General features: G+C 35.2%; 2 protein-coding genes across 4 annotated transcripts in view; one reads left to right on the top strand and one right to left on the bottom strand.

Annotated features, from left to right (window-relative positions):
* The window catches only part of LOC113052056 (rho GTPase-activating protein 17-like), a 30,866-nt gene extending 22,290 nt beyond the window's left edge, over window positions 1–8,576 (bottom strand). The window contains exons 1-2 of one of the 3 annotated variants that reach the window (XM_026216357.1): window positions 8,219–8,576; window positions 1,058–1,097 (exon numbers count right to left, since the gene is read on the bottom strand). In XM_026216357.1, coding sequence (XP_026072142.1) covers window positions 1,058–1,097; window positions 8,219–8,271 — 93 coding nt within the window. In that variant the 5' untranslated portion in view covers window positions 8,272–8,576. The remainder of the gene's footprint in view (window positions 1–1,057; window positions 1,098–8,218) is intronic. The other 2 variants (XM_026216340.1, XM_026216348.1) reach the window with 2 other exon arrangements.
* A 579-nt stretch (window positions 8,577–9,155) lies between these two features.
* Window positions 9,156–13,074, top strand: aqp8b (aquaporin 8b). The gene is made up of 5 exons (XM_026216317.1): window positions 9,156–10,435; window positions 11,577–11,703; window positions 11,781–11,995; window positions 12,063–12,197; window positions 12,302–13,074. Exons 1-5 carry the CDS (start codon window positions 10,179–10,181, stop codon window positions 12,342–12,344), a joined length of 777 nt encoding a protein of 258 aa, XP_026072102.1. The 5' UTR covers window positions 9,156–10,178; the 3' UTR covers window positions 12,345–13,074.
* Window positions 13,075–18,472: the final 5,398 nt, after the last annotated feature.

Raw genomic sequence — 18,472 nt, 5'->3', positions numbered from 1 at the left:
AATTATCATTTACTATCAGCTAGTCTGCAAAACATTATATTTTTGACCTGTTTACTGAACATTATCCTGCTTATTGCACAACTACTTAAAAAATAGAAAAATAAATGTAAATATTAAATATTGATTAATAAATGTTGTTTTGAGATGATATGCATGGGAGAAAATGGCTGTGGAAAGATATGAAAATGCATCGCATACTGTAGGACATCCTTTGGCAATCATATAGTCTACATTCATTATGCAGTGGTTGACCAATCAGAATCAAGTATTCAAGAGAGCCATGAAACATAATACTCCTGTTTTTAATTTCTTAAAGGTGTACAAAGTAATGCTAAGCACCTGAAATTAGCAATAAATAATAATTCAGTGACTTCTAGGGTTATTATAGTATTGTGGACTGAAACTAAAAATATTTAAAATATTGTTTCATTTAAATTAAGCTGAAATTAAATATAAATACAGTATTAGAACTGTTAAAGCAGTACAATTGCTAACTGGAAATAAATAAAAACAAAAAGTATTAAATACTAAGAATACTAAAATAAATAAAAAGATAAATCAAACCCAGATAGTGACATAAAAAAAATATTAAAGTCACAAAATATTCAAATGCTAATACAAACTTTAAATGCTGTTTTATAACAAAGTTCGGGAGGAACAGTCGCAGTTCATTAACCTGATTAACACAAGTGGAGACCAATCAGTAATCAACTCATGACAAGGTATAAATAACAGCAGAACCTATCTCTGTTCATTGACGGTTTTCAGCATCCCTCCTCCACCCCATTTCTCCTCACTTATAGATCCATCTACTCTTACCACAACCGGGGGGAGTACTCTGGGTTCGGGCCACATCCCGAGCTCGGAGCCCTCCACCCGGACAGCACGCCAAATACGCATAAACTTACGGTATTAATATACGTAGATGTGAACTCGTGAATAGTATACACATCATCCTAAAATAACATTGGTGACCTGGGTGGGATTTCAGGTGATTTGTGCAGTCATTCATAGTTGGGATAAAGTCAGGATCAAGTCATAATATTTAAATATTCACCATAAGAAGGTCATCACTCAGTACTTCGGTCTTCTCCGCTCTGTGGACAAAAAAAGGGAAAACAGTGATTGGTTATATGGCAGATAAATGTGCAGTGCTTGATGTGACTGATGCTCTTCCTCAGGGTGACTGTGAAAGCAGGTTAGGCCAGTATCACTATAAAAAGATACCAAACAAACATATCTTTGTGTAAAGCCTTCACTACAGTTCATTGAATCAGTAATATCATCTATTCAAAATATCCGCTGCACTTCACTTTTTTTAAATGAAACATATCATTTATTTTACAACTATGTCAACAAACTGTCAGAGTAAAAAAAAATCCACTTCCTGCATTTCACATTGTCTGTTATGGAAACCGAAGTAAAGGAGGCGGGGCTATTGATGCTTTACACACACACACTGTCTGCAAAAATGGGCGGAGCTTCATAACTAATGAGCAGAGACTCCCTCTGATCAGAGGCCATAAAACTAACACAAATGGTGCTATGGGGACATTGTACAGTCAGAACGTTATTATGGCATCATCTGTGATAGTTTCAGCATTTTCATTTATTTATATATAGTTGTAATGTAGTTATGTGTTGATAAGTGTTACGCACATTATTTTGTGTATTATTTATACACTTAAAAAAGCCTTAATCTTTGCAGTAAGAATATTTGATCATCTTTAAAGTAAGAAAAACTTGAGAGAATGAGAAAATTAGCCTTGTTTTCAGAGAACGCATCTTGGAACAACTTATTTTTGCTAAACCTAACAATATTTTGGGAGTTTTATTCATTGTACAAGGAAAAAAAAAACAGCCAGAAAAAAAAAAGAAAGCAATTACTGGAAATGAAATCTTTTGTCTTAATAATAATAATAATAATAATAATAATGCAGTCTTCAAATATTCAAGATAAAAAAAAACTAGCCCTAATATTTTATGCATCTTGCCTTCTCACAAGTTAATAAAAATAAAAAGCCTGTTTTATTATAGTCAATATATCTTACATTTCCTATTATTACTTAATAAATACGTTAATAATAAGCTTTTCATTATATTAAATAAACTTTGAATAATAATAATAAAAATAATAGTCTATTAATCTGATGTACATCTGACTTGCCTTCAAAAATTAAGAACAGATAGTATTGCTTAGGAAATTGTTTGAGTGGAGTGTTATTTTTATGTGGTAAAACTGCTGAGCCAGCAGTGTAGTTAAAAACTGGAGTGTTTAACACTGTTTGGAGAGTTACAAGCTGTTCTGAACACATAAGATCCCTGAAGTTGCAAAGACTAAAGTCTCAGACCTAAAGAGATATTCTTTATAAGTGATAAGACTCGTCCACCCCCCCGAAACGCCTCGTTCTAACACGCCCCCACATGTTTACATCACGATGTGGGAAGATTTGCATAATGCCGCTCAAATGTTCACGCAAAGAAAGAAGGAGTAACTTTATTGTTGCTGCCACCGCCATGACGTGGAGTAACTGTGTGTTTCATTGCAAAGGTGAAACTACTTTGTTTGTTCTTCCAAAAGAGGACACGACTAGAAATCAGTGGTTAAGTTGTATTTACAACACTGTTCCAGAACAGTTCAGCCCAAATATTCAGGTATGTGCAGCACATTTTACAGAGGGTCAGGACTGTTTCCTGGAAGAGTAGCCTACAGTGCTGGTGTTTTGACAAATAATGCTGACTCACAGTCTGTACGTACTTTTACGTATGTAAAGAATTTACCACTGATGATTCAAACTTGAGTTTTGAGCTGTGTAGAGAAGCGCTTGTTGTTTGTCATTTCTCTGATCACAAATGGAGACAAGGCTTTATGTTTACTAGTGTTGGGTACCAAAACCCGGTACCAATATGGCACTGATACCTATGGAACTGGTATGAACCGAACCGAACCGAATCAGAACGCAGATTTCGGTGCCTCATTTCGGTGCCTCTTAAATGCCTGAGCGATCGATTGAAATATTTGTCCTGGTTCTCTGAAATGTACAGAAGAAGCATGTGCATCGCTAGGCTTTTATTAGCGTGGCTATGGCATTTAGCTCAATAAACTGTACACAAATTTGTGATCGCCTCAGAGTCAGTCCTCTTAAATTTCATATGAAAATAGCGTCAGATCTGTCTCCTCCCTGTCCTTCAGCAGAAACAGATTAATAGATTAATACGGTTTACAAAAGGTAATGGGGGAGCAATAGGTTTCCCATCTACTGTAAAGTTTTCGCTCATCACACCGCAGCGAAAATCTAGCCCTTAACACATATGAACGCATACTTAAATTAAGTATATTTAAATAATTATAATTAAATTATACTTATACATACACCACTGTGCAAAAGTCTTAGGCACATAAGTATTTTCACCCCAAAGAATGGTGTTCGGCCAGTTATTTATATCTTTTGGTGTAGTGTGTCAGTAGAAAATATTTTAAAATTAAAGCCATTCATTTTAATAAATGAATGGCTTTAATGACAAACTGAGACAAACTAAATCCAGAAAAACTGTGGTCATATCTCAATATTCAAGACGCTTGAAGAAACCTGCCTCCAAATCTACCTGAAAAACAATGTGTAGGTGTACCCGGACAAAAGCGGTTTTAAATGCAAAGGTTGGTCACACCAAATATTGATTAGATTTAGTTAATAGAAGTTAATTTTTGAAAGCATCCTTACTTTACAGCATATTTACACAAGTGCCTAAAACTTCTCACAGTACTGTAGCTTTGGAGGCAGGTTTCTTAAAAAGCCTTGATGAGGTTGCTACAGTTGTTCTGCATTTAATTTGTCTCAGTTTCATCTGTTTCTTCATGTAATCACGGACAGATTCGATGATGGTGAGATCAGATCTCTGTGTGGAGCACTGGCTGTTGTCAGACTGCTTCTCCATTCAAAAATATCACTAGATTATTTTTAAAATGAATGGCAAAATTAATGTTTGGAAATGTAAAACTGATATTTCCTACTGACTTACTACAGCAAAAGATTTAAATAACTGGCTTGAAACCTTTTTGGGGTGAAAATACTAATGTGCCTAAGACTTTTGCACAGTACTGTCCTTTACAAATGACATTGTTGCTACTTTATAAAGAGTGACCATACAGTCATGCACAGAACTGATAAAAGTCAGTGACAGACAGCACTCATATTAACTAAATATCAGAGAGATTGACAGAGATACAGTAGAAACATTATGAGTGGTTTTGTATTAAACAATGACGCAAAATCATGAAATACATTTATTAGGCTTAAAAGTAAGAGAAGCTTGGAAAATGAGAGCATCCAAGGAGCGTGTGAAACCATGGATTTATTTCAAATATTCTTTAAATGTTCTTTAAATTCTTTAAATGTTTTCCATAGCTTTTTGTGGCTCTTTTTATTTTTTTTAATTATCGGTTCTGGCACCAATACCATTTTAAAAGTATCGATATGGCACCGGTATCGCAAAAAAAACCAATAGATACCCAAACCTAATGTTTAAGCGGCGTGATGCAACGCAACGCATAAAAAGACAGTATAAGTCATTATAATCAGTAATTATGTCCCCATTGGATGCAACAAATGCCTCGTTTGTAATGGGTTTTATGGTTCTATCTCAATACGCTAGCATCACACACACAGTATCACAGTATAATAAGGGGCGTAACATTTCCGTCTCACGCTTGAGGCATTCGGCCAATCAGAACGCACTGGACAGCTGTCCAATCAGAGCACACCTCGCTTTTCAGAACGATGAGCTTTGTAAAAATCGACACATTCAGAAGGCGGGGCATAGATGAGAAACAATTATGTGCATTATATGGAAAATAGTGTGTTTTTCAATATTTAACGGCTTGAGCACATTTCATTACACCAAATAGTGTTCTTTTTTAGCAGCATCATATGACCCCATGAAAAAAAAAAAGGTGAAACCTTGAAACTTTTTTTTATAGCACTCAACAAGTGCAACTGCTATTTAAGTCTACTTTTGTGTGATGAACTGACACACAGACAGACAATCCCTCCGGATAAAGAGACCTTTCTCAAGGTCTAGCACCATGATGATTATTTTGGTTGAGTAGATCCATATTAAAGTCCTTGACAGATATTAGAGGTCGTTAAATGCAATATACAACAACTTTTATAAAAGAGAGAAGCAATGAGAAATAACAGGATATACTCTACACACATACAGAACAGAAAACTTAGAAAAAAGGTCACAAAATTGGTGTAACAAGAGAAAATATCACTGAGATCTCATTACACGGGTTGAGAATGACCTCGCGTTAGGCAGGAGGGAATTTTTTGATTTCCATCAATACTGAATTAGCATTGATCCTGTGTTTAGCAAAAGCATATCGGGTTCTGTGTAAACCTCCAGAAATACCTCAGCTAACATTTCATACATTCAAAGTTGAGAATACAGCATACATGATATTATAAAGATTTATAAAGATTTAAGCTTGGACCATCAAAACGTGCTTTAAAGTACATGATTGATCACTAAAGTCCGTAATATCTCCAAGTAATCTGGTTCTGAGCACAAGATAAACTGCACCATAACAGTGAGTAATGTGTTATTCTGTGGTCTGTAAGCAACACAAGATAACTCTATGTACTCAAGCTTTCTTTGAGTACACAACATTTATTATTAGTGATACCATATTATTGACACCAGTGTTGAATGTTTAATTGTGGGTGACCATTTCGAACTTTTTTCCTTTTAGTTTGCACTAACATAAATTGATAATGCTCGATTACGACAAACTGTAAAGAATGAAAAGCACAATCTTTAGCCATATTCAGGCAGAATCTGATTGTAAACAGCTGATAAACAGTACTGGAGCTCACATCTTGCATAATGTCCCTGACAGAGCTTTGCAAGCATTTTCAGTTCAGTAAACCCGTTTGACCCTCCTAAACAAGGGGTTTAAGTGGCAATGTGTTTATTTGAAAAGATTAAAATCTCTCCAGATTATGTTAGTTGGTATTTGGTCAGTCAACAAAAGAGATATTGTCACCTACTTTTTATTTCCTTTGACTTAAAAACCGAATCAAACCTCTTGCCCCACTTCCAACTCCAGCTCTCAGAGGAAACACTGCAAGCTCACAAAATAAATACTCTAAGAACAATTTTGCTAATTAAGTTATGAAAACGTTACTTCTGAATGCCATCCATTGAGCATTTTCCAGACATCATGGGAACATTTCTCTGAACACTCTAAAGAAGTAAGATAGCGTCCTTAACGAAAACTAAATGTACATACACACCATTTTTGTGCTAACATTTTGAAAACATTATTAAAGAGCAGATAAGTGTAAACATTCCATTAATGTTTCTGAAAGAACGTTGGAGAGAACCTCAGAGTTCTGAGAATGTTCCCTGACGTTAGATCAACTAACTACTACGATCAATGAGGTATAATAAAGCATGTAGACAGAGTGCCTCAGGCCACGGTTTTCTTTCGACCAGCTCACTGAACATCTGGTTCAGGTTTCTGGAAAAGAAGGAACTTCTATGTTCATCAGCATGTTTAAAAAGCTTAAGTGTCCTGGATCTAAATGGACAGAGCCCTGCTTTCTGCGCCACCATTTTTGCCGGATTTTAACACAAAATTGCCACCAGATTGCAATGTTTTTGTGGATGCAACTGTGTATTTAATGCGTGTTTACGCCATTTCTGATTCGCATCTGATTCAAAGTCAATTACATCTCCAGCTAGATTGTTACATTTCCTAAGTTCAAGACTTCACTACAAAAGTATGTAGCATCACTAAAGATACAGGATACATCACTAAAGATAAAGATACATCTCCAACAACATTTATCATTTTTAATCAAGGATTAAAAGTTACCCAGGTTAAAATGAACTTTATACATCACAGAAAACCAAGTAATTTCCTATGTATTTCATCACTGTAAAATCTCTGACAGTGTTTCCTTTTGCAGCGGAGGCAAAACCAACTGGGACCATGACTTAACCGACTGTATCAAAAACGTGGCGTCTCTCTGGCCTGGAAAGCTGCCAGGAGAGTTGGCCTGACTCCTCTACCTCCGACTCTGGATTACCCCAGATCTGCGTTCTGCATCACACACTCGGAGCGACTGTGACAAGCGACTGATGAATCTAGCAGCTGTCCGAGATGCTCAGCTCACACAAGAGGACGTGTGAATGTAAATAAAGACAATTTCTTGGCAAAAACAAAAGGCAAAATCAAGCTCAATGTAAAAAGCATTTCAGAAATTGTGACCAAACTTAACCCTTTCACCCTTCTACAAAAAATGTGCAAAGCAAGGCAACTTAAGACAAATTTCCTCTTACTGTTTCCGAGCAAGTTAGTCCCTTGAGTTCTGCAGTGATAAACTAAAACGAACAATTTTCATGTTTGCAGTATAAGGCAAGTAGCTCCAACTACTTTTTGATTTTAGATTACATTTCATTCTTTAAGAGCGCAATGATATAATAATGATCATTATTTCTACTTCTCATTAACTATTTATTTTAAAACTATTATGTATCCATACAAAACATTATAATGCTTTAATGCCACTTAAACCTCATAACATTTATTTGAAATTGAGAAAAAAAACGTGACAATTTTTTTTTTTTACCCATATATCGATCAATTTTTCATTCTTGTTTATATAATATAAAGTCACAGCACTAAATACTAGCTACATTTTCTTAATAAAATGTCAGTCACCTGCCAAGTCACTTCAACTAAAAAAACTGTTACAAAACTGTTACAGAGGTATACAAATTTATCAGTAAGCCAATATGAATTTCACTTTTTTAAAACTGTTTATATACTGTATTTCTTATTTCAGTCAAATAGATGTTTGATGATCCAGATCCTTATAAAGACAGGCCTATTAATATAAAAATAGAGAAGACCAAAATGTCTCAATCTCATTCTGTCAGTCGAGTTGTGTAAACACTTCTACACGCAAATACCAAACACACAGACCTACCATTACAATATAAAGTGGTTTAATTAATAGAATAAAGAGCCATGATCATACAGCATGTGTAGTTTATAACTTTGACCTCCACAGACCTGTCTTTTGCTCTGTACACTTCAGTTTTATCACTGTTCAGACCTCCGCGCGCGCGCACACACAGCGACACTCCTAACTCTAGTGAACATATTTTACACGAACCATTAAAAAAAAACTGTATATAACAGACTAACCTGCCAACGGTCTGGTTGGCGAGCTGTTTCATGCGGTTAAACTGTTTCTTCATCTTGAATCGTCTTCAGGCACCAACATAAAAACTTTTGAGAAGTCGCTGTTTTATCAAACTGCCGCCCGCACGCGCGACGCTCCCATTGCGCGCGCACAACTGGATCCGAACCGGAGTGTCTGTGTCATTCACTGCACATATTCATTTATGAACCGTGCGTCAAACGTGTTGCTTTCGTTTCTCATCCTCTGGATTTCTGGTTTAGTCAGTAGACAGCAGTTACATTGAGGAAATAGGAAGTGCAGTTCACTTCCCTATTGTGGAGCACAGTGGGCTGAGACACGACACCTTGACTGAGATAGTCTGATTAAACAACTCTATTGTTTATATAATCAGATGGCTTGGTGGATATATGTTATAAGCTCAGATTTATGATTTTTTTTATTGCAAAAATCTAAATAACGATCCAGTCCCTTTAAATCCATTCATTGTGTATTATGAAGTTACATTACTCACATTTCTCTGTAATAGCGCCATCTTCAGCGTAAAAGCTGCTGAAAGAGAATAAGCTTTAATATGCAGTTGACTTTACATCTCCACTAAGATTTAAAACAATTTTTGTACAAGGGATAATGAAGCCTCATGCTGAATACAGATCAAGAAATATATATGCCATAAAAAATGCTCCTGAATTAGCCCTAAAGGCTGACATTTGATTATTGTATAACTTTCAGACCAAATCTAAAAAATGTGTTAGAGTATATTTGATACATGCTTTTCGGGATATAGATATTATATTGGAGAATATGGAACTCATACTCAAAAAAAAAAAAAAAAAAAAAAAAAAAGGAAAAAGAAATTAGCATAATTATTGCAGTTTGTTGATATTTATGACCAAATGTAAAATGAAATTTTGCTCGTTATGTAAATTGTAAATCAATTAGATCTTTGTCAGACTAGACTACTTAAAAATGCAAATAAATGCCCGTTTTCACTGTATGTCTCCCAATATTATAATATTTAAAAGCTCATTTGTGATCAAAGCTATAATTAGGAATCAAAACATAAAGCAGTGACTGAGAGATGAACAAATAAACATTCATCTAAAGCCTGACGTACCTCATGTTACACTCACATTGGAACATGTTTTATGTATGGATAATCAAGCAAACCTAAGTTGCTTCTGTCCAGTAAGTGTTTAGTTTAAAATATTACTATAGCTAAAATATGAAGAAACACTGTAAGCAATTTGACATTTAGCAAGTCCAGATCATTCTTGCACAATTAAACTTTTTTTTTAATTTTTTTATCTTTAAGTAATAAGCGTTCATACTGACACTGGAAAACACTAAACATATAAGACAAACACGTTTTTTATTGATTTACTTTTCGCTCTGTTTCTGTAATAGACTTTTATTAAAGTTGTCTTCTGCCACCTAGTGGCCAAAAATCTTTAATCTGAGTAACATTTGGCCTTCAAAGTAGGACAAGATTTTAAATTTCTTTTCTTTTCTTCTTTTATTTGAATGTTCGATTCACTCAATAACTAAAAGAAACACAATAGGCCTATTATGTAACCGGTAAAACTATTTGCGTTACAAAGCAGCATGCGTTTATGATTAATAGGCTCAATTTTTCAGTGTCCAGCAGCATAACGCAATGTTTTAATTCATATTGAAGAACAGAATGATTTCCATCATTAAACAACTGATTTCCTTGTATTCTGTATAACCAGCACAGGTTACACTTTCTGTTTAAGTAGTCATTTCTCGTCTAAAACTAAAGCTGTTATATTTTAATTTCCGTCAATATGTATTGTTCACCACTGGTCAATGTTTTACGTTTATTATTAGTCTTTTCAATCATCAATTGCCCTTAAAGGTCATTGAGCACAGAGCAGTTCACTCCCATTTAAATAGAGAGTAGCATCCTCCAACAACATATCTGATATTCGTGCCTCAGAGAGAATGGCTGAAGACAAAGTGGAGCTGCACAACATGGAGAGAGCTCTGATGGATAAGATGGGACAGCATGATGTGAGAGAGCCGAGGCTGTTTGAGCGGCTCTTTCAGCCGTGTGTAGCCGAGCTGGTGGGAACCGCTTTCTTCGTGTTCATCGGGTGTGTGTCCGTCATCGAAGACGTGTCGGACACCGGCAGACTGCAGCCTGCGCTGGCTCACGGGCTCGCGCTGGCGGTGCTGGTCGCGTGTATGGCGGAGATCAGGTGAGAAGAAATGCGTTTTTACTCATGGAGATAGCATGCTGGATGTGGCTGCCAAAAAGAACACAAACAATATGTATTATAAAAAATAACATCTGACCTTTCAAAAGTTTGAAAATGCATTTATAAGTTGGAAAAAATGTCTTTTTGATTTTTCTTTTATTAATTATTTTTATTTGTGAACAAAAAACATATGTAGCGTAGACCAAGTAGATTTACATATAAACAAAACTCTTTATTTTTATAATGAACATTTTAACCCCATTTTCATGCAAACCGCAATATAATAATATATAAATGCGTAATATGTGTGTGTGTGTGTGTGTGTTTGTAAAATTTACAAATGTATTAAAAATAATTACAAATTATATTTTATATAGGCCTAATAACATATATAGCTATGATGTAGGCTAATATACAGTAGCTATATATATAATAAAATACATTTTTATATAATATATATTAGTTACATAAATTATATGAAAACATATTGCTATATAATAAATAATAAATTGAATAGTTTAAAACTATACATATAATTATATATCATTTATATTTTACGTTTCATTTTTATTTTACATTTTAATATTTATAAATTATATATATTAAATTATATTAACAATTATCTCTCAGATTCTCTATAATTATTAAAAACCTGTGAATTACAAACTGTTTTTATGTTAACTATGTTATTACAAAATATACTATATTTTTATATTTAATTATAGAAATTGTATAATTATTTTATTATGCTTTTAATTTTTTTTACATTTGTATTATTATATATTAGTACTTTTTTTTAATTAAATCAGTAAATAAATCAGTAAATGAATAATAAAGTTCTGTTTCATGTAAAATAAGATAATCTGAAGCATGTATTAGTCAGGATTGTCAACCTCTTATGTTATCTTCTGTAGTCTTATAAATATGAATCCAGCGACCCCCTGCAGCACCAGCAGGGATGGTGAAAACCCTCCATCTTCAGAGTGATGTGGCTTTGGTTGATCTGGTGTGCCCTTGTCTCGTCTGGTTTCTCCAAAGGTTTTGTCCCAGTCCTGAGCATACCTCAGAAGCTGCCTTGGATAAAAAGCATCCGCTTACTGAAGAATAATGCAATTATTATTTATTTTTTCATCTGACACAGTGGTTCACATTTCAATCCATCATTCACCATTGCCATCTACCTCTGTGGTGGGATGGAGCTGAAAATGGTGGCGCCGTACCTGATCTCTCAGCTTACTGGAGGTTTACTTGGTGCAGTCATGGCCAACGTGAGTAAGACCAGACACATGTGGCCTCGAACCATTCAGTTCAACGGATTTGACATGTTTTTCTTAATCGCTTTCAGGGAATGACCTCAAATGAGAAATATACTCAAGCTCAAGGTGCGGCATTTACGGTTCTCCAGGCTGATGACCATGTTTTGAAGCCGTTATTTGGAGAAATTGCCATGACGTGTCTTGTTACCATGGTGGTCTTACTGGGTGCAGTTAATGCCAAGAGCAAAAGTCCTTTGGTCCCATTTTTGGTGGGCTGCACAGTCATCATTAATGTACTAGTGGGGTGAGTTCATTGATTATAGATCATTTCCTGTGTGTGGTCTGGAGATGAATGTATTCTGTGGTTTCAGTGGTGATGTGTCTGGTACGTGCTTGAATCCTGCAAGAGCACTGGGTCCTGCAGTGCTGACCAACTATTGGACTCACCACTGGGTTTACTGGGTGGGACCCATTACTGGTGGCCTTATCGCTGCTGCATTAGTCAGGTGAGACTCCAGTCAAGCATTGTGACAGAGCTGAAATCATCATTAATCTGCCATATTATATAGTTCTCACTTTGACTGGATTAAGATATGTTTTATTCTTTCAGAATTTTGCTCGGAGACAACAACACCCGTCTACTGATGAAGTAACATTCAGCAAATCTGCACCTCTCTGTCTTATTTTGAGTGCACAAGAATCAAACCTATTTTCATTTGATTCAATAAAAATGTCAGATAATTTGTAGGCCTAAATCCTGCCTTGAGGTTGAAAATATGGTGAAAGGCTGCTCTGGTGAATATTAATATTTAGAACTTTGTATTTTGAATTAGGAAATTCAAATCTAATCGAATGTATTTTATACTTTCACGGTATTCTGTTATATTATGTTCATTCATGCACATTTTTATGCCTATATATTACCCATTTATTGGTAATTAATCAGAATAAACTCTGCAATACAAATTGAAATGACTCTTTTTCAGATATTTGGGAAGGTCTAAAAGGTACTTACTAAATGCAGACATGTCAGGACGTGTGTTTGAGGTTGTTAACATGCATGGATTTAACACAGGTTATATATGATCACACTGTGGGAAGCTTTAAAAGCAGCAGGTCAAAGGTGATGACCCTCTCATATCGGTCACTGGTTAGTTAGAGAGGTTAGTCATCAGCCGAGTAAAAGAGGTGGACATTGGTAACACTTTAAGTCCACTTCAAAAATTTAAGAATGCATAAGAGATCATTGGCTTAAACAGTTTAGCTCTTTAAAAAAAAGTTAAACTTATAGTAGAAATGCTCATATAATAATACTAGCCTACAGGGCCGTGCACAGACCTTTTGAGGGGCATGTGCTGAAACTGAAAAAGGGCACCCCCTCCCTTTTTTTATATCAATTATATATATTCTCTTTTTTAGCTATTCTGTTTGGTTTCATAAGCTAATTTGTATTATTTGGTTAACATTTTTATGAATGACATTGAGAAGAGGGGAAGGTGAGCAATGAGTCAAGTATTTTGGACTAACTTTTTTTAAATATAATTTAAGTAATTATGTCCAACACTACGGTACAACTCTATTCCAGATTATAAGAAACTATAGCCATACCGTTACTATAACATATCCAACATGTTTCCGCCTACCTGGCAAAAATTTGATACTGTGGTGGACCAGGGATGTTGGTTTCTTGAAGGTCTCTTATTCACTACACTTTCCCTAAAATAAGCCAGCAATGAAAAAATAAATGAAAATAGTGTAAAAAGTACAGTTGCAGTGAAAAGCATTTCTGAAGGATCACGTGACACTGAAGAGTACTAACTGCAGTAATGATGCTGAAAATTCAGCTTTGATCACAAAAATAAAATCACATTTTAAAATATATTCAAATAGAAAACAGTTATTTAAAATTGTAAAAATATTACACTATATTAATGTTTTTGCTGTATTTTGATCAAATAAACGAAGCCTTGGAATGAATCATGAATTACATTCTGCATGATAAAATATAAAGATTTCACAGTGATCTTCTGTAATTTTTTTTTTTTGTTACTACTACATTACTGTAGTAAAACCATGTTTTACTACTTTTTATACAGAGAGTATACGGAGAGTATACCATAACATGATTATCCTAAATGTTAAAAAATTAACTGTATCAGCAATCATAAATCAAAGAAGAAATTTCTTAGAAATCTAGGTGACGAGGATCACTCATCGCTTTGTGTAAGTTCCAGCACGAAACAGCGGGGGCGCACCTGTTATTATTTTCCGATGGTAAAAACAAAGTATATGTTGTTGTTATCAATATATAGTTTTTGACCAGCGAATGGGTGCAAATGTTATTTATTTTTATTTTTTGTCCGTCATTAAAACGGCGACGGCGCCTGCCACTGCCAGGATCACATTACATTTTCATCTACAGGTTACAAACTAGTTTTTTTAGCTATATAGACGGAGCGCTCAGTTTTTCCTGTGGTAAAATGCATTTGGCCAAAATCGCATTTTATAAAAGATGAAATGCTACTATATGCCCAGGCTATTTAAGTGTTGGCTATGTATTGGCTATGACTAGATGGCAAATGCTAGCCCTCTCTCTCAGGCGACGTCCCACATGTCTCAGTCAGTCAGACAGACATCCAATAAATAAAATATGAGCCTTTATAGACATAGTGTTTAGTAGTACTTATTCAAAAAACAAGATATTTATTTACCCTTCGCAAAACTGTTCAGCTCAGCTGTTGTCTACTGTACTGTGTGTTGACTCAATGAATATAGAGGGGGCGGAGTTATCAGCTTACTGACAGCTTGAGGATCGAATAAGATTTACACAAGCTCGTTTTAAGAACTTTCATTTGCTAAATATTTGTAAAACAAACATACAGACGTAAATGGTGACCAATAGCATAAAAAAAAAAAAAAAAAAAAAAAAAAAAACACCACCAAAAAAAGGGCACTTCGGAGTGTAAGGGCAAAAAGGGCATGTGCTCTGCACAGGTTGAGCCCTACCTGTGCACGTGCCTGCTAGCCTATGTTGAATCATCCCATCTATTCTCAGAAAAATATCATCAGACGAGTGCGCGCCCAAACGGTCGCAAAGTGGAAAAAAAACGTTTTTTCTTCTTCAATAAAACCGACATATAACTTTCATGTCACACTTTCTAAATTATTTTTGGCTGAATATATGCATACTTTTATATATAATTCTGGATAATATGTGTGTCAGACATTTGGATATTTAACCTAAGTCAAAATCAAACCGTGTGACCACACTCTAAAAATGGCTGGGTTAAAAATAACCCAATTGGCAACCCAGCGCTGGGTAAATATTGGACAGAACACGTGCTGGGTTAAAGTAACCCAACATGCTGGTTTACACATTTTAACCCAGCATGCTGGGTTATTGAGAAAACCCAAGTTAGAGTCAGTTTTACCATTTGTGGGTTTGCATTTTTATGATTCTGGGTTATTCTTGCTGGGTTATTCTCATAATTTTACTTTTGCTTAACAAAGCAATCATGGATTAATAAATAATGAAGAATACAGGTAATTTAGACTGTTAAAAAATAATTTTAATGCCATCTGACATTCAAAAATTTGTACCAATGACAAACAATATGGAATTTTTCCTTTTTTTTTTGTTTCCAGCAAATGTAAAATAAATAAATAAAATAAAAATCACAGAATTACAGTTGCAATAAATAAGAAAATTATTTCTGAGTGACCTGTCTAGCTGTTTAACTATTGCATTTTGACATGTTTAGCTATTTAAATACACAGTGAAATGACATTGACAATTAACATTCTTTAAATTTAAATGTAAAATTATTTAAAGATGTCCTTAAATTTATATCAAGTATATAAAGACTCATATGTAGGTAGATGTGCACTGCTTAGGGTAGTTCAACATATAGTTCACCCAAAAATGAAAATTCTGTCATTTATTACTCAACTTCATGTCGTTACAAACCTGTAAGACCTTCGTTCATCTTCAGAACACAAATTGAAATTCGAGAGGTTTCAGACCAGGGTGAATAATTAATGACAATTTTCATTTTTGGGTGTACTATTGTCAAACACTTAAGCTCTGAAGCAAAGATCTACACCTGAGAGCAGTGTACTCTGCTATAGAGCCTGTCAACGGAAGGACAATTTTCAAAAGGAAATGAGATAAAGACACATTGTGACATAATCCAAACACAATTGCAAATATTGAATAAAAACACTGTTTCAAAAACACAGAACAAAAATTACTGTTTCAGTTTCAAAGTCCCTTTGCAGCTGTATTTTCCATGTATTATGAGTAATAATCCTGTCATATTGATCAAATACTGCATCATAGCAGCTTTACAATATTAAAAAGGAAAATAGTGTGTAATAATGTGAAGGGATAACAGTAAACACTCAGTTTTCAGTTAAAGTCAGTTCATCATTGATTCAGTGATGTATCGTCCCTCTGTGCGATCAAGTCGATGATATCGCTTGATCTTAATGGTCCCCAACTTAGGAAAACCAAGGAACCGAAACTCCATCGGTGACAGAATGGAGAAAAAACCTTGGAAGAAACCAGGCTCAGTTGGGGGTCAGTTCTCCTCTGACCGGACGAAACCAGTAGTTCAATTCCAGGCTGCAGCAAAGTCAGATTGTGCAGAAGAATCATCTGTTTCCTGTGGTCTTGTCCTGGTGGTCCTCTGAGTCTTTACAGAGGATCTGTATCTGGGGCTTTAGTTGTCCTGGTCTCCACTGTCTTTCAGGGCAGTAGAGGTCCTTTCTAGGTGCTGATCCACCATCTGATCTGGATACATACTGGATCTGGTGGCTACGGTGACCTCAGAATAAGAGAGAAACAGACTAATGTTAGCATAGATGCAACATAAGAACAAGTACATGAGGTAATTACCATGTCTGTTTTTTCACTGTGTCGCACGTTACCTGTCAAAACTCAAATGGAATCGCAATTACTTTAGCATCTGAATTTCCAATGATTCACATTGAAAACTGTCAATTTTGCCAGAGGTGGGACCATACTATGGAGAGTGTTTGTATTGGGAGGTGATGTCACTCAAAGACAATTGTGCCAAAATGCTTTGAACAATGGAGGTTAAGGCACTACTAAAGGATGCGTGTTAAAGAACAGACAGATGCGTGTTAAAGAACAGAGATGCGTGTTAAAGAACAGACAGTGCAACCCGGATCTCCTAATATTCTTTGCACCTTACACAATAAATAATTCTGTCATTTTTACCCCAAATGCAGCTACTATAGCCTGCTAACTGTTAGAGCCACATGGTACTATTGGTCAATATTCACCATTAAACTTTTCACCTGAGGAATAAAATATAGGGTAAGATGCAAATAGGTAAATCGGAGTAGAACTGCAATGTTGTTTTGCTGATGTGCAGCAGAGTACAAACAGTGAGAGATTTGGGGTAAAAACTACAGAATATATCCCAATAAAAAACACGCCCCATAGTATAGTCCCACGCTTGACACAAATTGAAAGCTTTCTGTGTAAGGCTTTTCAATTGCATTCGGACTATGTCACAATGTATGCGTCCACATGTGGAAAACTGCAATTAAATATACAATTTGCAATTCCTTTTGAAAATAGTCCAGAATATCCTTACCTGTCCATTGATTATGATCAATGCCTGAGAGATCTGCTGGCATTTTTAAATCGCCACGACAATTGTATGGGGTTTTGTGGACTCTGCTCGGTTAAGGAATTCCATGTTTGTTCCAACCTTTAAAATAAAGTAAAAAAAAAAAAAAAAAAAAAAAATGGTTTTAATAACAGTGAATCAGTTCAATTAACTGTGTGAAGTTCATCATGAAATTGAGTCCATCATGTTTATGAGTTAAATTCACCTATGAGTTGGTCTTCAGAAGCAGAATATGCTCTAGTGATTGGCTGAAAGTTGTGCTTTCAAACTGTCTAATCAATGGGATGTTCCAGTCATTATAAATCACAGTTTTATGTTAATATCCTGGCTTTATCAAACACTGACAGTCGCTGGCACAGTAAGGGAGATCACACTGAAAGCGCTCAAAGACATTTCTATGACAAGTCACGCAGGTACTGGGTTACTCCGCAGCTTTAAAACAGTCCATATATAAACACTTATAGGTGTACCAAAGTGATAAGGACAAGTCAAAAACACGATCTGTATGTTTATGATGTTTACGCTCATAAATAATGTACATTCTGAACACAAAGTTACTAAGTGCAGCTTTAAATATAGCACGAAATAAAAATATATGTGCGTTTAAGTTACGTGAGGGTTAACGTTAGTTGATTATAACAGACAAACAATTATGTAAAATGTATAATAAACATGAACTTACCGTTAGACGCCTCAATAAGGCTGCACTCGACGAGTTTTTCTCTCACAAATGTATCCATGTGCTTTTCTGACAGGAAAAAACAACATTTTGAGTTATAACTTGTATGTAAAAAGACTTTATAAACCACAAAAGCATAAAATCACCTCACTAACGCGGCCTACCACACTCGCTGTGCATCCGCGCACTTTGAAATGCCCTGAGACGTCGATTATTTTCCGGGAATCACTTTGTTAGACTGAACCGGTTTATTTGAACTGGATCGTCGGTTCTCTTAGACCTGCGGTCCGACTATATTGCACGTAATTTGTATGATTTACATGTCGATATGGACAACTGCATGCGTTTACATTAGAGCAGAATGTCGTATTCACTTTTTGAACTCATTTGACTCACTTAAATGTCAAATTCGCTTTTCAGTGTCAGAAACTACTTTTTCCTC

This window comes from Carassius auratus, chromosome 3 (assembly GCF_003368295.1).
Source record: "Carassius auratus strain Wakin chromosome 3, ASM336829v1, whole genome shotgun sequence".
Classification (NCBI taxonomy): Eukaryota; Metazoa; Chordata; class Actinopteri; order Cypriniformes; family Cyprinidae; genus Carassius; species Carassius auratus.
This window is presented reverse-complemented; position numbering and strand designations above follow the sequence as displayed.

What these genes read in the sequence shown, in the direction of transcription:
- aqp8b (XM_026216317.1), top strand. Translation starts at nt 10,179, where the DNA reads ATGGCTGAAGACAAAGTGGAGCTGCACAACATGGAGAGAGCTCTGATG. An exon ending in TTGGTGCAGTCATGGCCAAC is followed by an intron (nt 11,704 to 11,780) that starts GTGAGTAAGACC and finishes AATCGCTTTCAG; the next exon opens with GGAATGACCTCAAATGAGAA. An exon ending in ATCATTAATGTACTAGTGGG is followed by an intron (nt 11,996 to 12,062) that starts GTGAGTTCATTG and finishes CTGTGGTTTCAG; the next exon opens with TGGTGATGTGTCTGGTACGT.